At 42.3% G+C, this 9,686-nt stretch overlaps 1 protein-coding gene across 1 annotated transcript; it reads right to left on the reverse strand.

The window, feature by feature from the left end:
• Positions 1-306: 306 nt before the first annotated feature.
• pcyt2 (phosphate cytidylyltransferase 2, ethanolamine) lies at positions 307-8,576 on the reverse strand. The gene is made up of 12 exons (XM_061274069.1): positions 8,364-8,576; positions 5,528-5,616; positions 4,363-4,524; positions 4,134-4,285; positions 3,957-3,998; positions 3,727-3,865; positions 3,204-3,286; positions 3,024-3,101; positions 2,668-2,733; positions 2,356-2,421; positions 1,566-1,654; positions 307-1,463 (listed from the first exon to the last, which is right to left on the reverse strand). Exons 1-12 carry the CDS (start codon positions 8,489-8,491, stop codon positions 1,364-1,366), a joined length of 1,194 nt encoding a protein of 397 aa, XP_061130053.1. The 5' UTR covers positions 8,492-8,576; the 3' UTR covers positions 307-1,363.
• Positions 8,577-9,686: the final 1,110 nt, after the last annotated feature.

The raw sequence follows: 9,686 nt of genomic DNA on the forward strand, positions 1-9,686 counted from the left end.
GAAGGGTTTCTACAGCGTCAGGTTTTTGGTTCCCCTCAGCTGGGCCATGCTATTATCGTGACATAAGCGCTTCCGCAACTCTTTGTTCTTATAATGAGGCTGACAGTTTGTGTTTTTTTTGCCAGCGGCCACTACCAAACCGCACCCATCAGATTTGGCAGGTTTGGACCGGCCGTGGCCTCATTTCACCAACTCACTGGGTCGTGATGCACGCTGATGCAACAAAGAGCTTGCAACAAAGAGCTGTGTCATTAGCAGGGTTCACCAGAACGCTTTAGAAATACATTGTCTGACAAATAAAGAAAGTTAGTTTACATTGTTTTATCACAGCAAGATGCAAAACGTTGCAGACATTTTCTACAACAAAAATATTTCTTAGTCTTATTTTCTAAGGCACATTTCTCTGGGGAAGAAGAAAAACGGAAGCCACGGAGTTAACATTTTAATTAGTTTACATAACCTTAATAATTGCTATACCTTTTAAGAATGAAGCCTTGAAAGCAACATTCCTTTAACTTTGTATTTAGCTCACACACACACACACCCACACACAAACAAACATGCAGCATGGCTCAGTGGTAGAGTGGTCGTCCACCAACCCAGAGGTTGGCTGTTTGATACTCTGCCGTTGTGACCATATCAAAGTGTCCAAGAGCAAGACACTCAACCACCAGTTGCTCCTGATAATAATAATAATTCATTAAATTTGTATAGCGCTTTTCCAAAACCCAAAGACCCAAAGATATATCATCAGTAAGTGAACGAGAAAGCAGCGTCAAGCGCTTTGAGTACCAAAGGCAGAAAAGCGATATTCAAGTTCACACAGCTCTCCAGGTAATTAAGTAGTAGTTAATGATCCAGTTTGTAAGATGATATTCACAAGACTCTTTCTAAAGAAATGTATCCTGTGTAAGACGCTTAAGACTGACAAAATCTTCAGCAATTTAAAATCCATTATTATTCTTATTGTGTTAAAATAAACATTATCCATGAAAAGTCTAAAATAGATCATCTTAAAAAAAGTAATGTTCCAAAATAAGTGTCAATATTTTTCTAATAAATTTGAGATTTAACATACTACTTATACAGCCATGGGGCATGTACTGTGTGATTACAAGAACAAATTGAGGATTAAAATATAACTCTAAAACAGGTCTGACGCAGAGCACAGAAAGAAGCCATTAAGCAGCAGAGAGACACAAACGAGGATTCTGTTCCCAAACAAGTGTCTGGAACCAGCTGGATGGACTGTAGCTGTGAATTGCTGAGACAGATTGGATCTTCCACCATGGGTCAGCTCACCAACGAACTAGAGCCAGTACATCCCATACGGAAGCAATAGAGTCTAAAGAGTGCCATTTCTCTAATGAACCGTTTCACTCTGCTCCTCTGTCTTCTTCATGGCCTCAATCACCGCCATCTCCTTGGCCTCCTTCTTCTGGTTCCTGGCTTCAAACTGCAGCCTGTGCAGGGGGACGGTGACCATCAGACACAACAGGACCTCACCAGAGGCAAATATATGCAGTTGGAAATGAGTGGGAGAAGCACGAAAATGAAAGGGTGACCTGTTTTTAATGATCCTCTGAACGATATCATCGGTGGTGAGACTATTTGCACTATCGATGGTCCGAAATATCCCTCTTTGCTTGGGCTCCTGGGATGAAAAGACACAAATCATTACCACAGTCTGCCACCAATAAGGGTCTACGGTCATGCCATCTGCCTAAAGGATCACAATTAGAAAATATTTCTGATGAGTTCCACTCAAATCAGTAATTAAAATTCCTGCAATAATGCATTATGAGTTTAATAAATGTGGGTAGATTTGAATGAATAAGGCCTCGTCTCTGTACTTGAATCAGCTCCAGAGACAGATGTCACTCATGAATATATCCATCCATCCATTTTCTGTACCGCTTAGTCCCCACTGGGGTCGCGGGCGTGCTGGAGCCTATCCCAGCCGTCATCGGGCAGTAGGCGGGGGACACCCTGAACCGGATGCCAGCCAATCGCAGGGCACACAGAGACAAACAACCATTTGCACTCACACTCACACCTAGGGACAATTTGGAATGTTCAGTCAGCCTACCAAGCATGTTTTTGGGATGTGGGAGGAAACCGGAGTGCCCGGAGAAAACCCACGCGGGCCCGGGGAGAACATGCAAACTCCACACAGGGAGGGCCGGAGGTGGAATCGAACCCGCACCCTCCTAACTGTGAGGCGGACGTGCTACCCAAGTGCGCCACCGAGCCGCCACTCATGAATATACTCTAGCAAAAATAAACATTCTTCCCTTTAAATAATAACAAATGACAAAATCCCAAAATTTTGATGCAAAATGCATCTGTACTCACAGCGTAGGCGTCCGACCCATCCTTGTCGGGAAATACTTTGGTCATGCCATGACAAACCAGGTCCACCTGCAAATGCATATTGTTGAATTCAAATGAAAACATTTGAACCTGGAGCCTCCAACATTCCAAATACAAACAATATTAAGTATTGTTTTTAAACTCATAGTCCTCACATAATCATATCTTGCTTAATTGGCTATTATATAAGATTTTCCCAATGGGGGATGAATGCAGTTGAAAATTTCAAGTTGGTTTTAAAATAGGCTGTGTTCTATTATAAATATCTAAAAAATATAAAACCAAACCACCTACCTTGAAATGATCCAGTAAATCTCTGCTCACTGCATAGGGTGCACCAATCACCACTTCTGACACATACTGCACACAGGGAGAAACAACTGTCAAGGTAGTGCACACCAGTGTAGTAGTTTTAAACAGAATGAATTCATCCATACAGTACAGTACGCAATGGTATGAGCTGTGCTCACGCAGAACTGTTATGACTGAGTGTAAATCACAACACGGATTCTCACTGCTGAAGGGCAGCTAACCGAAAGCCGAATAGGACCTGAGACACTACAACCCTTTGACTGAGACAATTAGCCTGTTTGTGCACGTGTGTGTGCGCGAGAATGTGTGCAAACGTGTATGTGTGCTTGTGCTACTACCCGACAGGCCAGGACGCTCAGGGTCCTCTCGTGGACGTTCATGATTGGGTAGTTCTTTCCTTTGTACCGATTCACTTCCTGAGTAAAATAAAGAGTTGTATCAGTGGCTTAAAGGTGCTATGGCAAGAAACAGGATCTGTTATGTGGTAGGTTTGCCAAGATGTGCCTGATTTGACATACCTGGTCAAAATGTAGACCTACAATGACGTAGGGTCTCTCTGCCAGCTTGGAGACCATTGCTAAAAAGTCAACATGGCCGATGTCTGCCGGGAGTCAGAAGTAAAGGCAACAGCTATTTTGCATTAGTGGCAAGTGGAGCAGTTATGCAACATATCCAGCAGTTGGCAATAAATTACATCTATTGAACTTTTTTTTTTATGCTCATTTAGAGAGAGAGCTCAAGACATAAAAATGTGTCCATACTGTAGTCAAGCACCCCAATTGCTCCCCTGATCACTTCTCATTCAAAAGCACATTTTTAAATGTAGTACTTGGCATATATTTGACTGGCGGATTTGAGTTATGCGAGTAATGTGTTCCTGCTGCTTTCAGTAAATATCACTTTGCAGGAAACGTGTTATGAAGCTGTGTGTGTTCCGCCAGCGTGGCATACTTAAAATGTTCACACAGGGGCTGATATAAAAAGCATTTCAAAAGTTGATGGTTTCCTTGTAGCTGCTCTTTAAACAACACACAAGGATACGGAAAAGGTCAAATGCCCCGGCGACATAAATGATGGTGTCCCCGGGCTGAGGCTCCTTCCCTGAGGCAAACTGGATGATTTTCTGGGACGTCTGTAAGAACTGGGACACTCCCGTCCATGGACTGTGGCCTTTGGGGCCCTGTAACTCAAGAAGACAACATGTTATTGTGACAAAGTTTTATCATATAACTCACACCTAAAATGGAATAAAAACTAACAGATTTTCGCACCTTCCCAAAATTGTCTGTATGCTGCTGATAATCTGGGTTATCCTGCAGAAAATGATTACAAAAAAAACATTATCTTATTATCTACAGTAAATGATGACAATGCAAACATACATTATACCAGTCAACATATTATTAGCGCCTTCAGATTTTTTTATAGGACCGCAAAAGCAAACTCACCATGTTGCTATGATGGGATTTGGTCATGAGGAGCATACGTCCAACAAGGTCTGTGGTGGACACTCCCTGCGTGCGTTTACATTCCCGATAACGTCCTGCTCGCTTCACCTCATCATATGTGTCCTTGCCATCCACAGTCAGCGTGATGTCATCTGTTGGGAGGTGGGGGGCAGGCCAAATTAATTGCTGGCATCATGGCAGAAGATTTGTGACAACAGGGTTATTGTACCTCCATGCACACAGAAGTCACAGTTGTACTTGTCCAGAGTATCCAGCGTGGTGACATAGGGTGCTCCTTCCACGATCTCATCCACCCACTTGATGGCCCGCACCATTTTATAGCGCTCTTCCTGAGTGAAGACCGGTGGGCCCTTGTGCTTGGAGATTTCCGCTTTTGATGGCAAAATATATACAGCAATATTAACGATTCATATATAAGTCCCAGGAAACCAACTACCCATCCACACATTTTCTGTACGGCTTGTCCCGACGGGGGTTGCGGGCGTGTTGGAGCCTATCCCAGCAGTCATCGGGCAGTAGGCGGGAGACACCCTGAACCGGTCGCCAGCCAATCGCAGGGCACACAGAGATGAACAACTATCCACACTCGCACTCACATCTACGGGCAATTTGGAGTGCTCAATCAGCCTACCATGCATGTTTTTGTGATGTGGGAGGAAACCAGAGTGCCCGGAGAAAACCCACACAGGCACGGGGAAAACATGAAAACTCCACACAAGGAGGGCCGGAGGTGGAATCAAACCCACACCTTCCAAACTGTGAGGCGGACGTGCTAACCAGTGCCCCAACATGCCGCCGGGAACAAACTCACCAATTCAACTTGACTGCAAAGGCAGTCACAGAGTAAAGCAAGACCTTCACTTTCTTTCTATCTTGAAAAATGTTGGCAGGAAGGCACAGATACAGAAATAAACATCACTAGAAGTGCTGCAAAGTAAAAAAAGAATAATAATCGACAATGCATTGATTATTAAATCATTAGATAACGATTGTTTTATGATCAAATGTTTAGTTAAACTCTTCCAATTAAAATTGTCCAAATCCTCAGAATTTCAGCTAATCAACATTAAATATCACCCAACATTAGGCTCATCTTCACAATCTCATTACATCCCATTTGAAAGCTGTATCATTTTAATTTATTTTGACGTTTGCAGTTTGAATTGGTGTTGAGGCGCTCACTCTTTTAATTTCATCAAGAGCTGCTTTGAATATTATGGTGACCTTCAAATTATTCATTAATTCAGCCACTTACCCCTAAGTAGCTTAAAATACAAAGCAGCCCTTGTAAATTATGTTTTAACAAAAGTATGGAGCAAAGACTAAAACAACACAGAAATCAAGTGTGTGCAATCTGTAAATCGGGTCCTTACCATCTGTATGCACTCCAACGATAAGGTAGTCCCCCATGCCTTTAGCTTGCCGCAGTTGATTTGAGTGACCATAGTGGACCATGTCATAACTACAAAAAGAGTACCGCAGCACAAACCAAATCAGCATGAAAAACTTCACACAGTAAGTGACAGAAAATACATGCTTGCTGCCCTTTACAAGTTGTGAATTTACTCAGGCATTGATTAATCAATTAAATGATTGCAAAAAAATTCCATTCTAACTTTTTAAAATTTAAACTGCCGTAAAGTATAACTTTAAGATGCATATTGAAGGGATCCATGAATTGATCTTTATTTTTTCCCCTCATAGTAGATCAGTGCTTCTCAAATAGTGGGGCGCCCCTTGGGGGGCGCAGTGCTATACCTGGGGGGGCGCGTGTGACCCTGGGGAACAGGCTTTTTTTTTGGCAGTACTAGAATAAAGTGTTTTGCGCCTTTACTACAGCAGGGGGCAGTGGCGCTCTCATTGTTACTTCTGTCACGTTTGCGACAGTGCAACATTTTACGACTTACAAGACAAGTTAGGATAGTCACGGTGGAGAGGGGGGGCGCGAATAGTTTTCTTCTTGCTAGGGGGGGGCGTAACAGAAAATAATTGAGAAGCACTGTAGTAGATAGTACATGAGTCAAATTACATCATTTATTTTGTACTGCTCAGCTCTTCGAATGACTTTCTGCACTTTTTTTATTGCAACATTACACAACAGAGCAGACTTGCAAAAATATTACATAAACCCCATAAAATGAGCATGCACACATGACAAAGATTAATAGAAGAATGGTGACATACTAGAGGTACGATGTTTACCTCTTAACTAAGCAAAGAAAGAATAAATGTCATCGTTATGCGTGTTTCACAAACCACTTCATTAAGTACATTCAGTGTATTAAGTGTTGAAAAAAATAAATCATGCCTTTGAAAATATTTCTTTTTAAGTTTATACTAATAGTGTGATCTAAAATACTGTTTATTAAATTAAAAACAACTCACTCAACAGTGCAGGCAGTGTCGTTTTTTTTTTTTTTTATCTATGCAAGGTCTAGGCACAATATTAAACATAGTCAAAACGGATTATTATCTATGTAAAGGAAGACGTAACCTGAACACTTCACCTGAATTTCCCCTCCAGTGATAAGATACAATAAATTATTGATAAGACTCCGGATAGGGATCACGTTACGCTTGGCACTTGCTGAAGAGACCAGAGTAGTCAATAATACAAATGGGCCAAGCCTGGAGTGCCATTTACTCCCAAAAATCCACAAAGATCACAAAATCTGTGTTCATTTTTGAGAGCAGCAGCAGCAGCATTCTACATTGCCAAGAATTAACAAGCAAGTGATCGAATAAATATGTTCTGTGAAGTCTTGCTAACTCTAAACAGGTCATTCTACTCCAACTCTAAATCAACAAGTCTGTTGGGCAATATGTTTCTTATTTATAAATACCAAGAGACACAGATAGGTGTCAGGCATGCTGTCCGAAACTTACTTGAGCAGCATCTGATTGAACAAATGTATTTATAGACTGCATTTTATAAAGGGGGTCCGCAGTTTGAGGTTGCCGCGGCACAAGACACACAAAATTATTGTTTTACATAGGGATGTTTGATAATATGTTTCTTCTATGTGGATTTTTGTTATTTTTTAGGCATAGAAGTGTTTTTCATACAAAATGTATTGTTTTATTTCTTTTTTCAAACAATACTACTGTGTAGGTTAGTACAGTAATCCCTCGTTTATCGCGGATGATAACATTTGGAGCAATTCTACATTGCCCTAAAGGTTAGACACATGTTTGCTCAATTTAGAAGTTTTATTTTGACTTTCAAATGTTTTTTTTTTTAATTTAGAAAAAAAATCTGTGATGTAGTGAAGCCACGACAAACGAAACGCGAAGTAGCGATGGATCACTGTAATAGCCCATGGCACGAGTTTGAATATACTCTCTATGCTTGTGCTTCTTCTCACATTCCAAAACATATGACTAAATTGTCCATAGGGGTTGGATGGACATTAAAATGGGGCAGCATGGTGAAGACGTGGCTGGCACATCTGCATCACAGTTGAAAGGTTCTGGGCTCGAAAGTGTGATCTCTCGCTGTTCTTGGTGGGTTTTATTCGAGTGGTCAGGCTTCTTCCCATATTCCCAAAATTTGCAAGGTAGGTTCATTGACAACTCTGTCCGTAGGTGTCAGTGTGGATGTTTGCTCATCTATTTGTGGTCTACGATTTTGCTGGCGACCAGTCCAAGGTGTGACCTGCTTATCCTCACGAGAGTCGCGGGCACCGGTGGAATTTATGCCAGTTGAATTCGGGCGGTAGGCGTGGTCCACCCAGAACCGGTTGCCAGCCAATCGCAGGGCACATAGACGAACAATCATCCGCGCTCACACGCACACCTAATTGGAGCGTTAAATCCGCCTACAATCCATGTCTTTGGAATTGGGGGGGGGGGGGTTAGGGGGGGATAATCGGAGTACCCGTAACCACGCAAGCACGGGAAAACATGCAAACTTCACACAGAAAGGCCGGAGTCGGAATCGAACCCAAAACCTCTGCATTGTGAGGCGGATGTACTAACCAGTGCTACTGGCGTTTCTATCCAAGGTCGTAAAAATAAATGTTGCTCGATGATCCCAAACAATGACATGTTGATCTTATTTACGTCGTGTACCAAGCGGCTAAGTTTAGCATGCTACCAAGCATAATCGTGACTACTAATCATCTATCATGTCCTGACAACCCTGCAATATGCGTGGAGATAATTTCACGGAGTAAAACATAACGGGGAGGTACCATGCAATGTACTTACCAGCCGTCACACCAAAGCCGGACAACGCGCTTCCTTTTCTCCGGGCTGCACTCTGAACCTGCGGTAGGACTACTACGGCCGCCTTTTCCAAGTTGTCCCTCCGTGTCATGGTGGCCGTTTTTAATCATTTTAACGGAGTTTTCCACACAATGTAATATAAATTAATAGTGGCTAATCCGGTCACTCGCGATAGGGTTTGTCTTCACGGGGATTATGCCAGGTACTGTACACCCTCTGGTAGGTTCTACTAGGGCAGTGACGTCACTGAGTCGGACGACGCCTCCAGAAAACGCCTGATCGATCACGTGGTTCGAAGTAGCCTATACCGCAATTGCGCGTTGTCGCCTATAGGTGGCAATGTTTTCCTCCGTTTTGCATAGGTGAAGACGTTGGTTACTTCAGGTTACAGTTGAGTTTCTCACCTGGTTCAGATTCTACCAGTGACGTGCGGTGAGGGTTGGGGTTGGTGAGGCACTGACTCAGGGTCAGATTTACAAACGTACTGTATGACGCTAAGGCACTGACTCACAAGTCAGATTTACATGCATACATGGTTGTTATCCCATTCTTGATTAGATTTAATAACATCTTAAACACACCACTGCAGTATTCTTACCTTTACTTGTAAATGAAGTCCATTCTCCTGTCCTTCTGGACGAAGATCTCGATGACAGGGAAAGCAATAAAGTCGATTTTTGGCAGCACAACCACAAAGCCAGTCTTTTTTAGAGTACCGATCCTTTTGAAACGAACGTGTTGTAGTCCGTCCCGGGAGGCCCGTAGTTTGAATTAATCCTCGCAAATCTGGCGTTGGTCTTGCCTTACTTATGATTTCTTGCTTTGACTGAAAGTCAAGTTTTGAAAAATGTCTTATCTTCAAGATTATATCCTCCATTTTCAGAGCAAATAAAGCCATATAGCAAAGTCAAGTTTTGAAAAATGTCTTATCTTTGAGATTATATCCTCCATTTCCAGGGAAAATAAAGCCAAATAGCAACGTGTTAGCACCGAATGTTGTTGCACGTGCCTGTATTCTACACGTCACCAGCTTTACGGAAAAAGCCGACTTGCAAAACAACGAATACATTGAGCTCAAAATGTTCGCCATCGGCATTTGGAACGCCAAAACCATTTGTCTTGGAATTGTATACACAAGGGGCGTGAATATGAAAGAAGAGTAGAGTAGACTAGTCTAGTCATAAGAATGTTATCTTATACGAGTGAGTCAGGTGTGAAGTGATCGGGTGTCACTTGTGAGGTAAGCGTGAATGCTAACTATATAAACCCAAGTGAGTTATTAGTTAAAAAAAATTGTATTGGATA

The sequence above is a fragment of the Syngnathus typhle genome, linkage group LG3 (assembly GCF_033458585.1).
Source record: "Syngnathus typhle isolate RoL2023-S1 ecotype Sweden linkage group LG3, RoL_Styp_1.0, whole genome shotgun sequence".
In the NCBI taxonomy this organism is placed as follows: domain Eukaryota; kingdom Metazoa; phylum Chordata; class Actinopteri; order Syngnathiformes; family Syngnathidae; genus Syngnathus; species Syngnathus typhle.

What these genes read in the sequence shown, in the direction of transcription:
- pcyt2 (XM_061274069.1), bottom strand. Translation starts at nt 8,491, where the DNA reads ATGATTAAAAACGGCCACCATGACACGGAGGGACAACTTGGAAAAGGC. An exon ending in CGTTGGAGTGCATACAGATG is followed by an intron (nt 4,525 to 5,527) that starts GTAAGGACCCGA and finishes TGCCATCAAAAG; the next exon opens with CGGAAATCTCCAAGCACAAG. An exon ending in CAGAGGATCATTAAAAACAG is followed by an intron (nt 1,464 to 1,565) that starts GTCACCCTTTCA and finishes CCCCCTGCACAG; the next exon opens with GCTGCAGTTTGAAGCCAGGA.